General features: G+C 35.6%; 1 protein-coding gene across 1 annotated transcript; it reads right to left on the bottom strand.

Annotated features, from left to right (window-relative positions):
* Positions 15,542-16,837, bottom strand: LOC109838736. The gene is made up of 3 exons (XM_020407158.1): positions 16,460-16,837; positions 16,212-16,365; positions 15,542-16,056 (listed from the first exon to the last, which is right to left on the bottom strand). The coding sequence occupies exons 1-3, from the start codon at positions 16,835-16,837 to the stop codon at positions 15,542-15,544; spliced, it is 1,047 nt and encodes a 348-aa protein (XP_020262747.1).

Genomic DNA, 20,940 nt, shown 5'->3' with positions numbered 1-20,940 from the left:
TTGTCAGTGGAAAATGTGCAGTGCCCTGCTGGTTCAAAGGATCTGAATGTGGATCCTCATAGGTAAATCATATTCAATATTGCGATTGATCTCAATGAAGTTTGATGATGTTGAGATTCCAAGAAGCCATCAGACAGAGATCTGCATATGAAGAGTGGGGATTTTTCCAGGTCAGTATTAATTTCCTGCAATAAAATGAAGTGGATAATGTTGTAGCTGATGTGTGGCATTGTTTAGTTTCTCAACACCAGCTTGCACTTACAGGGGACAAAGCTTCGTCATCATATGCGCTGGATTATCTGCATTACCAATTTTCTCAGTCTTGATGACTTTAATTTCTCTAATAAAAATGATATCTAACATCTATATGTTTGGTTCTTTCACGATACATCTGATAGTTTATTAAATGTATGACATACTCTGATTATCACAAAACACCATATAGTAACACCTTGGTGTAAGCCGATATCTTCAACTAAACCTCTCAATCAAATATCTTCTTTCACTACAGACTGTTTCAATCCATAAAGAGATTTTTTCAGCTTGCACACATCATCTTCTTTACATTCAATAACAAACCCCTTTGACTAATGCATAAAGATCTCCTCCTCAAGCTCACCATATAGAAAGACCGTCTTCAAATCAAGTTACTCGAACAGAGTAATTAAGACATTTTGTTATGAGAAAAGATCATATGCATCAGCCAGAGGATGTCCTTGTGTGCTTTGATAGTAATAAATTGTGAAGCCCATGTTGCAACAAACTAGTATCAGAGCTATAGTGTTATACTAGTGAGCTTCATGATGTCTTCTGTAAAATACAAAGTGAAAAAATTCGACGGGAGAAACAACTTCAATTCGTGAAAGTCAAAATGAGGGCTCTCCTAATGCAATAAGGATTATTCAAGGTCTTGTCCGGGAAAGACAAGTTGCTGAAATCCATGCTCGATTATGAGAAAGAAAAGCTGGAGATGAAGGTGCATAGTGCAATACAACTCTGTTTGGCCGATGAGGTCCTACGGGAGATTGCCAATGAAGATATCGCTGTCGGCCTATGGCTCAAGTTGGAGAGCTTGTATATGATGAAATCTCTAAAGAATAAGCTCTACTTGAATCAATGCCTCTTCACCCTTCATACACCCTTCATATGAAGGAAGGTATGCGAATTAAAGACTACTTAGATGAACTTAACACTATTCTTATGGACTTAAAGAATATTGATATTAAGATTAATGAATAAGATCGAGCTCTTATTTTATTATGTTTATTACCTCACTCATTTGAGAATTTTATCAATAGCATGTTATATGGTAGAGATACACTTTTTTGGAGGATGTCAAATCAGCCATGCATTTAAAAAAATTAAAGCAAAAAGTGTCTAGCGTAGGAGGTGATGATCAAGCAGAAGGCTTGTTCGTCTGTGGTTGTCCTGAAAAAGGTGTTTGGTGGTATAGGAAAATTGAGAAACATGTCTAGATCAAAGTCAAGACCAAGAAAAAATATTGAATATTATTACTGTCACAAGTTTGGGCATATAAAACCTAATTGTCCAACACTCAAAGCAAATGATAATTCACATTCGAAGTCTTGGAAGATGAAACCTTCAGTTGTCACTATAACTAAAGAGTCTTCTAGTTCACATGAAGTTCTTTCAGTTAGTGTTAATACTCACTCACAAGATAAGTGGGTTCTTGATTCGGGTTTTTCCTACTATATGTGTCTACATAGAAATTAGTTTGTCACATATCAGTCTACTGATAATAGGAATGTCTTATTAAAAAATAACATGGCTTGCAAGACTGTTAGTATTATGTCAATTAAAATTAAAACACATGATGATATTGTTAGAACACTGAGCAATGTTTGACATATACCAGAGTTAAAGAAGAACCTTATTTCTATAGGCACCATTGACTCAAATGGTTTTAAATTTTTGGCTGAAGGTAGAGTTTTGAGAGTCAGTAAAGACTCTCTTATTATTATGAAAGGAAAGATAGTAATACCCACCATATCCTTGAAGACAATATAGTGATGGGTGTTGTAAGAGTGTCATCCTCAGATGATTTAGATTCTAACACTACATGTTTGTGGCATATGCGGTTAGGGTATATGAGTGAGAGAGAACTGGATGTATTGAGCAAATAAGATTTGTTTTGTGGTCAGAAAAATCAACAAGTTAGACTTTTGTGAGCATGGTGTTTTTGGCAAATACCATAGAGTCTCATTGAATGTCGGGGTCCATAGAACTAAGGGTATTTTAGATTATACCTATTCAGATGTTTGGGATCCCTCTCAGATTCCATTGAAAGGTGGAGCTCATTTTATGCTAACATTAATTGATAATTATTTTAGAAAAGTTTGGATGTGTCATTTGAAGCATAAAAGTGGTGTGTTTGCAACCTTTAAGCAATGGAAGATTATGATTGAGAAGCAAATATGAAAGAAAGTGAAGCGCCTCGAAACTGACAACATGATGGAGTTTTGTTCCATAGAGTTTGACCAATTCTGAAAGAATGAAGATATTGTGAATCATCGTATATTGCAGTATACACCGCGACAAAAATAGAGTTGTAGAAAGAATGAATAAAACACCTTTAGAGAGAGCTCGGTGCATGCTAATGCAAATTTGTCAAAGGATTTTTGGGCTGAGGCAGTGAATTCAGCTTGTTATTTGATAAATAGATCTTATTCTACAGTGACTGATTTTAAAACTTCAGAAGAGGTATGGTCTAGTGGCCCTTCTAATTACTCTCATTTAAGAGTATTTGATTGCTCTTCTCACTTTGATGTTAATGATGGTAAGCTTGAACTCAGAGCAAAGAAAACTATCTTTCTAGAATATGCTACTGGGTGAAGGGATATAGATTGTGGTGTTTTGATCCCAAGTCACCTAAGTTTATTATTAGTAAGGATGTTACTTTTGATGAGAAATTTATGCTTCACCCAAGAAAGGAGTTTGTTATTGATACCGTAGGAACTGAAAAAGAGTCTAGCAAGCAGGTGGAGCTAGAGAACTCCACTTCAAAGGAAGTGCTTGGGGTGCTCATATTGAACCAGTTGATGTTGCTGAATATTCAACTTTAGATGCTGATACACCATAAAAGCATCAGTACAAACCAGGAGAACAAAAAGGCAGATCAGACCCCCTCAACGATATGCAGATATGGTTGCTTACTCTTTGAGCATAACAGAATCTATTAAGATTCCAGAGCATTCTACCTACAAGGACGCTATTAGTAGTAGTGAGGCCACAGATTGGACTGTTATGATGACTAAAGAGATGGAGTCTCTTCAGAAGAATTAGACATGAGAGTTTGTGGAGCTACCAAGGGGATAGAAAACCGATGGCTACGAATGAGTCTTTAAGAAGAAAAAAGAAACTCCGGATACAGATTATGTAAGATATAAGACACGCTTGGTAGATAAAGGCTACAGTCAGACCGAAGATATAGACTTTAATGAAGTATTCTCTCCAGTTGTAAAACACACATCAATCTGTGTGTTGCTTGTCATGGTTGCTCATTTTAATTTGGAGCTTAAAAAACTTGATGTGAAGACGTCATTTCTACATGGTGAGCTTAAGGAGGATATCTTTACGCATCAGCCAGAGGGGTTCATTATTTAACATAAAGAAGATCAGGTGTGTAGATTGAAGAAATCTCTTTATGGGTTGAAATAGTCTCCAAAGCAGTGGTATTTGAGATTTGATGCTTTCATGTTTGATCATGATTACTCAATTAGTATATATGATAGTTGTGTTTATCATAAAAAGGTCAATGATGGTTCTTTTATATATTTATATTTGTATGTTGATGACATGTTCATTATAGCTAAAGACATGTTAGAAATCAACAAGTTGAAATCTCAACTCAAGTATGAGTTTGTGATGAAAGACTTGGGAGCAACAAAGAAGATATTGGTGATTGAGATCCACAGGAACATATTAGAAGAAAATTTATTTTTATCTCAGGAGAAATATATTAGGAAAATTTTTGAGAGATTTTGCATGCTTGATGCCAAGCCTATGAAGACTCCGCTTGTTGCTTATTTTAATCTTTCAACATATTTGTCACCTCAGACTGAAGAAGATGAGCAATACATGTCTTGTGTTCTTTATGCTAGTGTAGTATGAAGTATTATATATCTATAGTCTGCATTCCTCTAGATATTTTACATGCAGTCAAATTGCTTGGAGTTCAATAAAGCGGAAGTTAAGCGTGTAAGGGGCTTCTAACGATACAATAAGAATAAAGAGAAGAAATATCATATTCAAGTCCATGTGAAGATTTGTGAGAGTGACTTGAATAAGATGTGGCCATATGCATTAAGAGTCAAAGAAAGTGACTCTTTGGCCACATAAAAATGTGATTATGATTACCTTAATTGTCAACAATTGTGTCTAGCCTGAGAATTCTCTTCGTAGCCCCTCTATTCCATCCATCATGTTGTCTTTTTCACATTAGAAATGTATCCCTTTAAGAAAAGTTGGGAAGAATGAGGAAAGTTCATCGAACAGAGAAAGGGTAATGAAGAGTTAGAGAAAAAACAAAAGAGATAAAGAGTGAGATTAAAGAGATTAATCTCATTGTAATCTTTTCTATTTGATTAGTAAATTTCTCTGCTATCTTCACCCGTGGACGTAGATCACACTGACTGAATCACGTTAAATCCTTGTGTGTTGTTCTCTTTGTCACTGATGTGTTTATTTAGTGTTGTGTTATTATCCATTTTATATAGGCATCTTTTGTGTCTGTGAAGTCCTCAATTGCAGCATAACCTGGCTTAGAACATGCAATGAAGATATAGACAATAAATGACAGAGGTGGCTTAGTTATATCTTACGTAGTCCAATGCACATAATTTTTTTTTTAAAATTTAGTCTATGGGGGAGGTGGTAGAAGGATTCAGATCCTCTCCACTATCTAAAAAGTTGTGGAGGAACCACTATATAATCACAACCATTTATTATCTAGTTGGTGGTTGTGATTTTTTCTTTAGTGCAAAATAGGAATGAGTGCAATACACGGGGGTATAGTAAGTATTAGATTTAGATTGTATCATAACCGCCTAATAAGTAATCAATGATTGAGATTAAAAGTAGTGGTCTCTCTACTACTTTTTTGTAGTGGAGAGGATCCAAATTCATGGTAGAATTGACTGCCAATATTATCTGGTAAGTGGTTCAGGCCCTTAGCCGTCCCTCTGTTCCTTAGCCCAACCCAAGCCTGTTTTAGATTTATCTTAACTTTTACATTTCAATGCACGACATAGATCTGTTTCGCTGATGATCACATCCGGACCTCTTAATGTGCATGGTCACTCTTAAACTTTAGTCGATTTTGTTCATTATCTTGTGTATCATGGGTAGACCAACTGTGATCATTTAGCTATAAATGTGTCCCTAAGGAGAGAGACCTAAATGGTGAGGATCTTGATCTTGACATGGTTTTGAATTGTAAGTACAATTCTTCTTCTCTGGTTGTTGTGACAAATACAAGCACAACTTTGGCAGGTGCAAATTTTATGGATTTGATCGAAATTACACATGTTTTTGTCGGTTGTGATACTTTGTTCAGATGGCTCTATCACCTGTAGCACTGAAGGATATCTAAGTTACCTCCTGAAGAAAGGACATCTATTTTCCCCTGATGTGAAGAAACCTGGTTTAGAGACTTACTACAAGAGAAACTCCTTTTGAACATGCACTGGGATGATAGTTTTAAGGGTTTTTGTCCTTTACCCCAAAGTTTTACTTCAACTTATTTTTTAAACTCACCTACTTTCATTATGATCCATACACCCAAAGTACAACTCCCACTTGTTTATAAACCCAAAGTATCAAATACACCATGTTTATAAACTGTATATAAAAAAATAAAAGATAAACCCCGAAATTACCCTTCTTCTTCTTCTTCTTCTTCTTCTTCTTCTTCTTCCTCCCTAATAATTACCCAGGACTCAATTCTCTCTTTCTAATTAGCCCTCTTTTTCTAATTCTCCTCTCTCTCAGAAATTAGCCCTCTTTTTCTAATTCTCCTCTCTCTCAGAAAAAGAAACCTTAAAATTTCTAGGGTTTCGATCTCTTGCAATGACGTCCAATGCCAACACACGTGTTTCTCTTTGCTAGATCATCCGTTGAAGGGCACGACAACAGCAGCGGTGGGACCACTCAGTCCACTCGAAGCCGGCCACTAGAAAACGGTTTGTTGCTTCGAATTTGAGGACCTTGATGGATTTTGATGCTGGTTATGTCTACAACTTCTTTTTCTTATTATTATAAATTTTTTAAATAATAATAAAATGGCATTCTTGGTATTTAGTACAATGGATTTCTTTTAATTATTTGAGATTTAGACAATACTTTCTGTGATTTGAGAAAACTTGAGTTTTCTGATAGGAAATTCATAGATACTATATGTTAATATTCTAAAATTTTGGGTTTTTTTTGGCAATAGCTTGTCAAAGATGGCTCGTTCTTATAAATTGAGGGGTTCTTGTCAAGCTTGTGCTTTAGAAAAGGGTATATACATATCAATTTTGCTCATATATATCTAAGTTTTGGTGACTAGGTTGATGCCTAGAAGGTGTTTGATGGAATGACAAAAGGGATATAGTTGTTTGGATCACAATGCTTAGTGGTTATGCAATATTGTGGTTAGTTGAGGAGGCAATGGAGGTGCTTGATGAAATGTCCAAGAGAAGTTTAGTTTTGTGCACCGCCACGATCTTAGCCCACTGCTATACCTTTATACACCCACTGATTGCTCGTCGCTATTTTCTATTGTCGCCAACACCTAATGTAATGCATATGTACCCCTCAATCAAAAACCATTCGTCAATGCGCACTAACTTTTCGACCAAATACCTGATAGAATCCCCTACTCTTGGCATTCGATTTGATCTTTGCATTACTATCACATTGCAACCCAAACGACAAATCAACTATAGCTTGCAATATGATGTACCAAGTAGTATCCATTGTATCATGTTATATGAAATTTTCTATATTATGTATATATAGATAATTTGCGTGTATATTGTATCAAATTCACTATCCAATGTATCATGTTGTATCAAATTTTCTATTAGAAATTTATCAGTGTATACAGTAGAAATGTATCTAGTAGAAATGTATACAAAGTACACATTATAATAAATGTATCAGATTTTTCTATAGTAAAAAGTTACTGCTCAATTTTTTTGCATCTCTAGAGACAATAAAGAGCTATATTTTAGCAATAAAAAGCTACAAATATGCTATAAAGAGTTATACAACTATATAAGGAGGTATACTTTACAAATAAGGTGTTATTTTGGCATAAAATGCTACATTATACTCAAACATTATATAAACGAGACTAAAAATATCAGTTATAAAGAATCAAAGAATCAACACACTATATATATGGTCATTCATTTTCATTAATCAAAAAATTATTGATTCATGTATTTTTTGTATTTTTAAAGACAATAAAGAGCTATACTTTAGTATTAGAGAGCTACACTTTTGGAATAGTATATACTATTTTGCATAAAAAACTACACTTTTATTATAAGATTTTACACTTCAGTATAAAGAACTACATTTTTCCTAGAAATTGTATAAGCCAGAGTGGACATGTCAGTTATATAAAGAATTGATCAAACATCACATTGTATACAACATCGCACATGTAAATTGTTCAAAAAAATCTGATTCGGTTTATTTTCAGCTTTAGAATTTTGAGAGATAATAAAGAGATATACTTTAGCTTTAAAGAGCTATACTTTAGGCATAAGAAGCTATATCATTGTATAAAGAGTTATACTTTTATTATAAGGTGCTATACTTCAGTATAAAGAGAGCTACACTTTTTCCAGAAATTGTATAAGTCAGAGTGGACCTGTCAGTTACATAAAGAATTGTTCAAACGACACATTGTATACATCATCATAAATTTACATTGTTCAAAAAAACTGATTCTATTTTCAGTTTTAGAATTTTGAGAGATAATAAAGGGATATACTTTAGCTTTAAAGAGTACACTTTAGACATAAAGAGTTATACTATTGTATAAAGAGCTATACTTTTATTATAAGGTGCTACACTTCAGTATAAAGAGCTACACTTTTCTAGAAATTGTATAAACGAGAGTGGACTTGTTAGTTATATAAAGAATTGTTCAAACAATACATTTTATACATCATCATACATTTACATTGTTAAAAAACTGATTCGATTTATTTTCGGTTTCATAATTTTTAGAGATAATGAAGAGATATACTTTAGTTTTAAAGAGGTACACTTTAGGCATAAAGAGCTATATCATTGTATAAAGAGCTATACTTTTATAATAAGGTGCTACACTTCAGCATAAAGAGCTACACTTTCCTAGAAATTGTATAAACTAGAGTGGACCTGTCAGTTATATAAAGAATTGTTCAAACGACACATTGTATACATCAGCACACATTTACATTATTCAGAAAAAAATTAATTCAATTTATTTTCAGTTTAAAATTTTGAGAGATAATAAAGGGGTATATTTTAGCTTTAAAGAGCTACACTTTAGACATAAAGAGCTATACCATTATATAAAGAGCTATACCATATTATAAGGTGCTACACTTCAGTATAAAGAGCTACACTTTCCAAGAATTGTATAAACTGGAGTGGACCTGTCAGTTATATAAACAGACATTTAAACAACATATTGTATATATCATCATACATTTACATTATTCAGAAAATAACTGATTCGATTTATTTTCAGTTTTAGAATTTTTAGAGATAATAAAGAGATTTACTTTAGCTTTAAAGAGCTATACTTTAGGCATAAAGAGCTATATTATTGTATAAAGAGCTATACTTTTATAATAAGGTGCTACACTTCAGTATAAAGAGTTACACTTTTCCTAGAAATTGTATAAATCAGAGTGCACCTGTCAGTTATATAAAGAATTATTCAAACAACACATTGTATACATCATCATACATTTACATTGTTAAAAAAAACTGATTGGATTTATTTTCGATTTCAAAACTCCCAGAGATAATAAAGAGATAAACTTTAGCTTTAAAGAGCTATACTTTAGGCATAAAAAGCTATATTATTGTATAAAGAGCTATACTTTTATAATAAGGTGCTACGCTTTAGTATAAAGATATATATTTTCCCCAAAAATTGTATAAACGAGAGTGGACCTGTCAGTTATATAAAGAATTGTTCAAACAACACATTATATACATGATCATACACTTACATTGTTCAAAAAAACTGATTTGATTTATTTTCAATTTGAGAATTTCGTCAGACAATAAAGAGCTATATTTTAGCATTTTCCCATAAATTGTATAAACAATAGTGGACCTGTTAGTTATATAAAGAATTGATCAAATAACACAATATATACATCGTCATACATTTACATTGTTTGCAAAAAATTAATTCAATTTATTTTCAATTTTAGAATTTTAGAGACAATAAAGAGCTACACTTTACCATTAAAGAGCTATACTTTAGGTATAAAGAGCTATACTAATGTATAAAGAGCTACACTTTTAGCATAACAAGCTACACTTCAACATAGTGAGCTACACTTTTCTCAGAAATTGAATCACCGAGAGTGGAGATGTCAGTTATATAAAGAATTGATCAAACATCACATTGTACATATCATCATACATTTACATTGTTCAGAAAAATACTGACCGATTTTTTTAGTTTAAAATTTTTAGAGACCATAAAGAACTATACTTTAGCATTAAAGAGCTTCCCTTCTAGCATAAAAAGCTACACTTTACATATAAAGTTCTATGTTTCGGCATAAAGTGCTAATACTTTGCCCAGAAGTTGAATGAGTAAGCGACAACGGCAAGGGGGCGGTAGGGAAGAGGATGAAGAACTTGATGTTGAGGAAGACCTCCTGTAGGTTTGCCAAGAAATACTTGAGGAATCCGCATTAAACCTTGGATACGAAGGTTAAATTTTAGTTCTTTCTTAGCGACAAGGATAACATGTTGTGGGCGGTGTGCTCGTGGTGCCCATGGTGCCTGTGGCTGACCTGATCCTTGTCGGCGACATCCTTAATCAGGTTCACACTCACACTGATGTTGTTTTTCATTCATCTTGGAATTGAGAATAGCCTCTTTAGGGCTATGAAGATCAGCTTTATTTGGGAAAGTGAAATGAAGGAGGGAGAGGGGGGAGGGGGGGGGGAGAGAGAGAGAGAGAGAGAGAGAGCAGTTGTATTTGGCGATGAAGGGTAGTATAGGAATAGAGAGAGCAATTGTATTTGGGGATGAAGGGTAGTATAGGAATTTTTAATTTATTGGGGAAATACAATATAAAAAATGAGTGTATTATACAAACTGGGTTTAAAAATAAGTGGAATGAGATACTCTGGGTTTATGAATGTTTATATAAGTGAATGTGTTTTTTAAAAAGCGGGGGTAAAATTTTGGGTTTAAAGAGAAAAACCCCTAATTTTAAGAATGTTGTAATCCAAATATCTCTACTATGATAGTTTACCTACAGAGTGATTTACTGCATCAGCTATGGTGAGCACACAAAGCTAGATGAAAGCTTTTCCGTTTCAACGAAGAAACTAGAGTTGGTATTTTATTGGAGAGGAACATGGTCATTGGGTAGCTTGTAAGCGAGCTTGTAAGTGCAGGTTGAGTGTCTGGATGAGGAGATAAACCAAGAGAGATATGACTATTTATCATCATTCTATCCTGAAATCAGTAAGCATAAATTGAGTTCTTTTTACATTTGGAAATAGTTAATTTTTTAATGAATTCGTCTCTCCCACAGCCTGCGATATTTTTTCTGCTAGTGATTCTGTGTGGACTCAGTTTTGCTGAAGGATGTGTCGTACATGGCTCAAAGCTACCTTTAAAAGATGAAGCTAAACTGGCTACATACTAAGAAAACATAAAGAAGGAATCACTTTGCATTTCTCAACAGTGAACAGAAAATATCTGAAGAAAGGAACTGGAAAGCATACATTTTGCCAGCCATAACAGGAAATAAATTAGAACTTCAACTAAAAAAGCCACTATTTCTTGTTGACATCATAGTTCAAAACTTGACTATGACTGATTCGCTCCATATTTGCAGGATGAAAGAAATGCGCTTAAGATACATAGTAGAAAACAAGGAATTCTATCTTTGATACTAAGGATCCAACCAACTTGTTCATAGAATTTTCTGCATACACTTCATTATAGTTTCTTGTTGGTAGTTTGTCATGTTTTCAAAAGGATTAGTCAGAAGGTTCCTTATCATTAAATCGTTATATATGATTGGCCGATAATATTCTTTTGACATTTTTAGTCGTGATTTGCCAATAATATTCATTTGACATTGTCACTGTTATTATACAAATGATACAAGACTTGCAAGTAGCAATGAGTTTTAATATATCTGTCAGCTCTTCAGAGGTTGGAACAGAAGGATAGAGGGTTTATTCAGCCTGTTGCCTAGTGAAAATACAGGTGCGTAATTTATAGCTTGCTGCACGGGCAGTGGCAGTTTAGCCTTGAACGTGAAGAGAGCAGATAAAGCAAAATGAAATCTTCTTATTTTAGGAAAAAAATCCGATTTGGTACTCTATTGGAGAGGAACATGCTCATTCTTAGGTGTGCTCATCAATGCAGGCGGATGATTGTCATGAGTTGAACCAATGAGGAGACGGCTATTCTATCATTAGTACCATCCTAAACTCAGGTTAAGTGGGTGTTTGGTTCACTTTCTAGAAATTATAGGAAATGTTTTCCACCCAAAATATGATTTCCTTCTATTTCTCAAAAAAATTATAGGAAAAGGTTTGAGAAGTCAAAAAGTAGCAATTTTTTATTTTTTGTATTTTGCTTGTTTGGTTCAAAACAATAAAATAGCTCATAACTTTATAGAAAATAACAAGATTTTTTTCTTCTTTTGTTTGGTTACATATGTCAAATTTATAGAAAAGTATCAACTACCATCTTTATCACTTTAATGGCTATGCACATATACAAAATTTTCACATCATTAAATCTTATAAAAAACCAACGATAGAGCTAAACATGCTCGAATACAAATTGATAACTTGCCCCGAAGCATGACAACATGCATGAATTGTTTTATAAATTCAAGGGAAATGAACTTTGTTGTGATTATCTTGAAATTGCATGCATTTGTAAAAAATCAAGGTTCAGTCGAAATTAATACTACTCTACAATTCATAAACAACTAGCTATTATACGCATAATAGAACAATAACTTCACAATGTAGAAGAATAATACCACCACCACAAAAAGTAGTAACGTCAGAATTTGGTGAGACACCAAGAAGGCTAGTCAATTCTCTCCCCGTGACTATAATTTTCATATATAGAAGCTTGATACAGTGCATACCAAAACTAACAGCATTGTTTGAGGCAAATTGAACTTTGTTGTGACTATAATTTTCATACATAAAAGCAATATGATTTTTATAAATGAAGTTTAATTAGAGCAAGAAATATATAAGATAACAAGGCAGCATTTACTTAAGTAACCACAAAAACTATTACACATTCAAACAATTCAGTCCAAACTCAAGCACATAATCAAATTGCCAAACATAAACACAAAAACTATTACACATTCAAACAATTCAGTCCAAACTCAAGCACATAATCAAATTGCCAAACATAAAAAATAATTATACAAAAACAGTCCAAACTCAAGCACATAATCAAATTGCCAAACATAAAAAATAATTATACAAAAATTACGAAATCAAGCTATCATAGACTTAAGATCACAGATCGGGATATTTTTATACATATTCTAGTTAATGTTACAGCATAATACCAAAACTTTAAGATCCATCGTGTACTAAAACGCTGGTCATCAAAGTCAAAAGTTCCATATAGCATCCTACCTTGTATTTGAAACTGAATATAATCTAAAAAGCTTCGGAACCTGTTGTAGAGCAATTACAAATTGATCAACGGGAATAACACATTGTGTGCAGGTAACACAAATTTGAAGAATCAGGATACTAACTTGAAAAAACAGCCCAAAGCTCGACAACAATCACAAATATCGACCAAAAAACCTAACAATACAGAGCTAAACAAGCTCGAATCAGCAAACTGGATAAAATAGCCCAAAGCTCGACAACGATCACAACTATCGACCAAAAAACCCAACAATATAGAGCTAAACAAGCTCGAATCAGCATACTAAATGGAAAAAAACAGCCCCAAAGCTCGACAACGAGCACAAACATCGACCAAAAACCCAACAAAGAGAGCTAAACAAGCTCGAATCAGCATATTAAATGGAAAAACAGCATCGTAGCTCGACAACGAGCACAAATTTCAACCAAAAAACCCAACAATCGAGAGCTAAACAAAGACAACTAGCAACATGAATTACAACATCAACAACTTTGCAACTTTGCAACTTTGCAATACACAAAATATAAGTTAGTGTAGGTATTTAGGAAATAGCAACATGAATTGCAACATCTAAAGTTTGGAATTAACAAAATATAAGTTTGTGAGGGAATAGTAACAAAACATGTGAAGTAGCAAAATTGAGTGTTGTGTGCACAGAACAACAACACACTATGACATGTCTCATCCTTGAGCCGCAACAAGACTCGCAAGAAACCTCTTCTGAGCCTTGTAGGCTGTCTAAAAATCACAATAGATAGTTGATCCCCCATCAAACACCGATGATGAAAATTACAATCTGACGACTTCCGGAAGGCTACAATTTGAGGACTTTCACGTAGAAGGTTACAATCTGACGACCTTCACAACAACTAATGAAAGCCCCAATTCAACAGCCTTCATAATCAATATCGGGAGTTACAATCTGACGACTCTCATATTTTCAAAGAGCCAAGACGAAGATTACAAGAGGACGATTTGTGCAAAGCTCTAGCAAAAGAGACTACAAATTGACGGTCTCTTCATATTAAAACACATATATCTCTCAAACCGTAAGGAATTTGGTGAAACGGAGGAAGCGAACCAAAGCCTTTGGCTTGGTTCGAATGGCCCCGTCTCGTCGAGATAGCCGATTTTCATATATAATTCGTCCAATTCCGACTTACGGTTTGAAAGTTATGACCTGTTCTTCGTAGCAAATTATGTTCTGAAGTCCGTCTGCAAGACCAGACTTCGTTAGAAAAATTGGACTTAGCTTGAAGCTCGCCAAGCCCGCCTCAGGTTCGCCTCTGCATTACAGAGTCAAAATGTACAGGTCGAACCAGCGTTATAACCTCAAAACGCAGAGGTTATCCTTGTGATATAACATCAAAACGCAGAGTTACGGCCTAACTCTGCGTTTTCAGCCTAAAATACAGAGTTCACCTCTAAAACGACCCAACTGTGCGTTTTCAGCCTAAAACAGGCTCAACTCTGTGTTTTCAGCCTAAAACGCAGAGTTCATCTCTAAAACAGCACGACCTTTGCGTTTTCAGCCTTTAAACAGGCTCAACTCTGCGTTTTCAGCCTAAAACGCAGAGTTCATCTCTAAAACAGCACGACCTGTGCGTTTTCAGCCTTTAAACAGGCACAACTTTGCGTTTTCAGCCTAAAACGCAGAGTTCATCTCTAAAACAGCACGACCTGTGCGTTTTCAGCCTTTAAACAGGCCCAACTGTGAGGCCTAACTCTGCGTTTCAGGTCCAGAAACACACAGTTCGGGCCCAGAACATTGTTTTCAGCGTTTTGACTCGTTCAAAGCACTAACAGAACGGTTTCAAGACCGTTTTCCCACGATTTGGGGAGCTGTTTAAGAGGGGGGTGGTTACACCCCCACTCAGCCCATTGAGGAGCAAATTAAGGGGGCTGTTGCACCCCCTTAATCTCCTATAAATACCTCAAAACTCAACTGAGTTCGGATCCTTCTTTTTTAGGCAACAAAGAAGAGATCTTAGGCTGGCATTTTTCGGATCTTGGACTTGGCAGTGATGAGGGAATTTCTTGGCTCGGATTAACCCTTCGGCGTGGTAGCAACAGGAGAGATCGACATTCATCCTTTGGAGCATTCCTTGAAGCCTCCGGCCTTGGCTTGAGAACCGATCCTCGGTTCAAATCAACTCTTTTTCAAGAGTTCCCAACTCGTCCAGAGTTATCAACTCGTCCAAAGTTTCAAACTTGCCACGCAAGTTCTCCACAACGTCAAATCGTGAGGAGAAGATATTGTTCCAGTGAATCAAGATATTCGGATCGTCAACGGAGAGCAAACTCGACGCGAGCATTCGAGGGAGGCACTCCATCGCCACCGTGAAGAACCCAGTTTTAAACAAAGGGGAGAATCAAATTTGTTCTCCTCTCTTTTGTAATCGGAATCCAAATTGTAATTGATTTTGAGAGGAATACAAGTCAATTTTTCTTTCATTGTCTTTTTACATCAAATTTTCCAACAAACAAGCCTCCTTCGTTTTTATAAAAACCCTCCTAGCCTCACGCTCACTTTCATACAAATGCAATTATGAAATAAAAAACATAATTAAATATGAGAAATTATATTGTTCATACAAGCACAATTATGAAATATGCGAAAACAATAAAACTACAAGCCAATTTCTGTGGTGTCGCCATCTTTATATTTTACACAATAATCAACCCACATTGTCCATGCAATTTGATCCCTAAGGTCCTTCCATTCATTTCTTGCATCACGCTCCTCTCTTTGTGTCCTAGATTGATTGAAGTCAACTACGTTTGAATCATATTCGTTTGTCACGTCCTCATTCTCCTCATCAATTAGTACATTCTGATTCAAGATGTCTTCTTGTGGATCTTCAATTGTAATAAAATTATGTAATATAGTACATGCTAAGACGATGTCCACTTGTGTGGGGAATGGGTAATTAGGCTTCGCCGAAAGAATTGTGAACCGATTCTTCAATGTGCCAAAGGTTGATTTAATTTTAGACCATAAAGAAGAGTGTCTTAAATTGAATAACTCCCTACTATTTCTGGGTGTCCTACCAATTTGTTCCTTTAAGTGATAACGAACACCATGGTATGGAGAGATGAAGCCAGACATGGTAGTGTATCCAGCATCACAAAGATAATATTTTCCTACATTATAAAAGGAAAATTCGTGATTAGTTAGATCATATTATTTAATTTACTATTTATTAAATGAGGTGGAAGAATACCATCATATACTCTCAATCTGTAAGGTTGTGGTCTAGACAACGCGTCTTACAAAATCCTATAGTCATTCGTCGCACCTTCCCACCCAGCTAGGACATATGTGAAAAGTTTATTTGGAGTGCATGCAGCTAAAACATTTTGCGTTACACATTTACGCCCTCTAAACCGTGCAACTAGATTAGAGGGTAATATTGCATCAATATGTGTTCCATCTATCATACCAATGCAATCCTATCAAAACTCGACAATGATTGAAATTATTAGTTTCTCATATCATTAAATTATGAAAATCACTAACGTGCGCAACAATTTATTTCTCTCTTACCTTGAAGTAAGGAAAATAGTTTGGATTGTTGACAATCTCCGGTGGAATCTCATTAGGTGTTTGCTTCATGTATCGATCACGAAGACCGTTCATAGCTTGTAGGATCTTATTAAAGTACCTACTAACCGTTTCACTCGATCTTATAAATTCGGTCCTTATTACTCTATTTTTAGTTTTATGACCCACTATATAAAGAAACATAGCAAGTTGTTCTTCAACTTGAAGGTGTTTTGTGTCCTTTAGAAAACCATGATTTCGCATAACATCCGCAAGTTTGAAAAAGGCTTTAGGCCTCATTCTAATATAAGACCTACAACTATCACTATATCCTTCAAAGATGCGCTTGAAGTGGTCATTTCTACAATAAATTTTCCTCATCTTGTCCTCTCTTGGAGCATAACAAATGGATTTGTGCCTAGCACGAATTCTCAATAAACAAACTATTATTGTAACCACGGAAGATATAGTCATATTAGTACACATCCTCTTTATTTGTTCTTCATCTACACCATCCATCTACATTCGTTACAAAGCAAAATTAGTTTAAGATGTTTATACAACAATAAACAACGACAAAAAATGAAAAATGAAAAATGAAAAATCAAGAACCAAAATCTTCTTACACAAGAATACATGAGTGGAGCCAAGGGGGTGTTTGTTTGCATGCAAGTGAAAGATGAAAGTGAGAAAGTTACTTTCATTTAACGATTTATTTGTTTGTTTGCATGTAAGTGGTTATGAAAGTGAGATACAAGAAAGTTGCCACGTATGATTTAATGCAATTTTAACTTTCCCTAAAAAAATGGTGAAGTCACATGGAAGTGATAAAAAAAAGTAACTAATTTAGTTAGATGATTTTAATTATACTTTCTAATTAATCTTATTTTGCCACGTCATCTTCACATTGTACTTTCGATAATAATTTAATTTTTCAAACAAACACTGTATTTCACTTGAGTGCTAACATGAGATGTAAAAGTTATTTGCAAAAAAAAAAATAACTTACATATTTTAAATTCACTTTCGAATTGCCAAACACCCCCCAAGTGTAGGGACTCTAGTCAGGTTGAACGGGACATGAACACAGAATAACTCTTCTTACTAGGAGGTGCTTTATTTAGAATATGTGAATTTGTTAACTAGATGCTTGTCAGTAAAATGGCTTTAATTAGGGAAAAGGAAGCTTATCCTCATGAGTGTAGGGGGACCTCTTGCATTCATGGCTGTTTTAGGTAGTTTCCTAATAATGTGGCATTAGATATTGAATACATGAACAACGTGAAGAAAATCTGTCTTTTTTAGATTTTAGATTCACAAGAAGATTTTAGTTTTAGATTGCAACAAAAATAACTTTAGACTATGCGCATGTTCTGTTGTTATTAGAATTTATTAGCCATGCCTTTGGATAATTAAATATCACATTGGTATATATGAAATGAATTCATTTGTCAAATAGTTAAGTCTATGTTTTAAGGTCTTTGGCCCATATATGTGCAAATAAGCTGTTAGATGTTAGTATTTCCTTTAGCAGATACTATTTCCCATCCCCATTTGAAGGAAAATATCATATCTTGTAATTTAGTATTGGATCATTATTGTAAATGAAATGACTTATTTTAGCATGTTTGAGAGGTTCACTGTGTTTTCTCAACAACAAGCATATACATTTGAAGATATACTATTGACCCCAAGCGTATTTCATGCCAATATAATGATCAGGAAATAGTAGAAACAAAGTAAAACTAGATATAACCATTGCACTTTCCCCCTCTTTGATATTTATTATTCATAAGGTTCTTTAAAACTTAGGTTTTACTAATAATCACCACCATCAAAACATACCCATATAATTTAGGGTTTTTGCTTAGCAATCATTTCCATGGCAAAGAACTCATTAACTAGTTACTCGAAAATTTCACACTCCCATGCTCGCCGTTATTGCCAGTGTAAACACCATGAATCAATAATCTTGAATTTATATTCTTTAAATTGGACAACGACATTGATCACAATCTAGATTCATTATTAACTTAGATCCTAGCTTCCCTTAAAGTGCAAAAAAACAAATTGAAGCCAACAAAGAAGCTTACTAAAGTTCAAAATTAAAAGCACTACATATCGCAAAAAATAAGCAAACCCAATTGAAAAAACTAATTCAAAAGAGAAAAAGAGTGAACGAAGCCACTACAATTCTCAAATTAAACGCAATACCCATCTCAAAAGACGACACAAACCATCAAATTAAGCGAAGTCCAGGTTCAAAAACTAACTATAAACAACAAAAGTAGCTTAAAACACAAAAAAGCAGCCAATTTATTACCGTGAGAGCCTTGAGATCAGAAACCCTAGCGCGAGATTTGGAAACGAGATGGAACCGTAGCGTGTGATTTGGGAACGAGAGAACCCTAGATCTGGGGTGATAGGGGAGAAGGAACAAGACCTAAATAGTTAGCGCGAAGGATCAAACCCAGTTGGATTCGAGGCGGGAACGAATGGATTTGGGGCGGGAAGGAGATCGGGAATTTCCGCCCTAGAAGCGGTTCGAGAAAATATCACGTCCGAGGAAAATGGGTATGAGACAGGTTTTACTGATTAAATAAGGAAGGTATCAGATTTCCTATTGATTTCCTCTCATTTTGAGAGGAAATTGCTTTTTTTAAAACTTGGTAGTTTTTGATATTTTATAGAAAATATTTCTGTAAATTTTTTGTTGAACCAAACACAATTTATAGAAATCTATAGAAAAATTTTAATTATAAAATTGTCATTGTCAGATGTTTTGAGAAAAGTTTTCTCAAAAAGTGTGCAACCAAACAGCCCCTAAGTATAAAACGATGTGTGTGTGTGCGCGCGTGCATATATATACATATATATACATAATACACACACATATTTTACACACGCCCTGTTTGGGTCAAAAGTTGATGTTTTCATTGTCATCGAATCTATTACAACTTTGGTCATTACAATAAACTCAAATGAAAAGAAAAGTTGATCTTTTTATAAGATCTCCTTTATACAATGAAAATAAAGATTACAACTCTTGTCAAACAGCGCAACGGACGTTTATCACCCGCTGCTTGCGTGGGAACTTTGCCTGTGTCGGGGACATTAATATCCGTAGACCACCACAAATCAGATCCGGTTGACAGATTGGTGATCAAAGCTCTTACTTCACGAAGGAAGTAATCGCCGTAGCGATGATCTCGACCAAGCGAGATCACGGCTCTTCTCGAGATTTAAGACCAAGCTTAAATCCGGAGGAATAGGGGATGGGTCTCGAATCTCTCGAACTCCACTCTTTATGTGCATGAGATCGCCAAGATCCGCTAACCCTTGCTGTAAATTCGTGGCTCCACTCTCCAATTCGGCAGCGCTTCGCCCTCTTGATGTACAGCCCTTTAGAAATAAGCACCCGAGCTCGTATTTATAAGCTTCGGGAGCGGGTATTTGGATAAGAACGAGGGATTCCTCCTTATCTTCAGTTAGTAACTGATTAACCACAGTATCAGATCAGTTAGGACGCTCAGGAACAAACAAATCCCAAGAAAACCCGTTAAAAAAAACCGAAACAAGGCCTTGGCCGGGCCACCATTTGGTGGCTCGGCCCGTGGCCGAGCCACTGGTCTGGCCGGGTCGCTTTGGCGCGACTCGGCCGCCAGGGGCTTTATCTGTTTTTCGGGTTTTGACTTGTTCCGTTGTTACGCGTATTTCGTCGTTTCGTTGACTTGTACGCTTCCCTGATTCATTTTGTGAATGCATGGACATCTTGACGGTGGCCGACGGGCGTGCAGGCCACTTAGTTCGCCAATTTAGTGGCCGGTGAGCATGCAGGACACTTGGAGGTGGCTGACGAGTGCACGGGCCCTTTAGAGGTGGCTGAGTACACGGGCCACTTGGTTCGTTGATTTGATGGCTGATGAGCGTGTGGACCACTTGGTGGTGGCCGGTGAGCACGCGGGTCACTTGGTTCGCCGATTTGGTGGCTAATGAGCGTGCGGGCCACTTAGTGGTGGCCGGTGAGCACGTGAGCCACTTAGAGCTGGCTGACAAGTGCACGGGCCACTTGGAGGTGGCCGATGAGCGTACATGCCATTCGGTTTGCCGTTTCGCTTCATGTGTTCGTCGGCGTCGGATAATCCCCTTAGACTTAGATAATAGCGTTCATCACTTTCTCTCTGTCTCGAGCTGTGTGGATACCTATAGGCATTTTTAGACGCCTACACGCCCGTGTGTGAGTGCATGTGTGTGCGGGTGCGTGTGAGTACAGAGTATCTGGTACAGGAGACGAGTGCTACAAGAGAAGTACTCTGGTACAGGAGACGAGTTCTACAAGAGAAGCGTGCTACATAGTCATAAAACTATCCCTTGAAGATGAAAGTAATTTGTGTTGTGCGCAGCGGAAATTTCGACAAAGTTTCTGGTACACAATATGAGAGAAAGATCGATAAGAATTCTTGTTTCTCAAAGGGAACAAGAAT

This window comes from Asparagus officinalis, chromosome 4 (genome assembly GCF_001876935.1).
Source record: "Asparagus officinalis chromosome 4, Aspof.V1, whole genome shotgun sequence".
Lineage (NCBI taxonomy): Eukaryota > Viridiplantae > Streptophyta > Magnoliopsida > Asparagales > Asparagaceae > Asparagus > Asparagus officinalis.
Note: the sequence above shows the minus strand (reverse complement) of the source record. Positions and strands in the feature narration are given on the sequence as shown.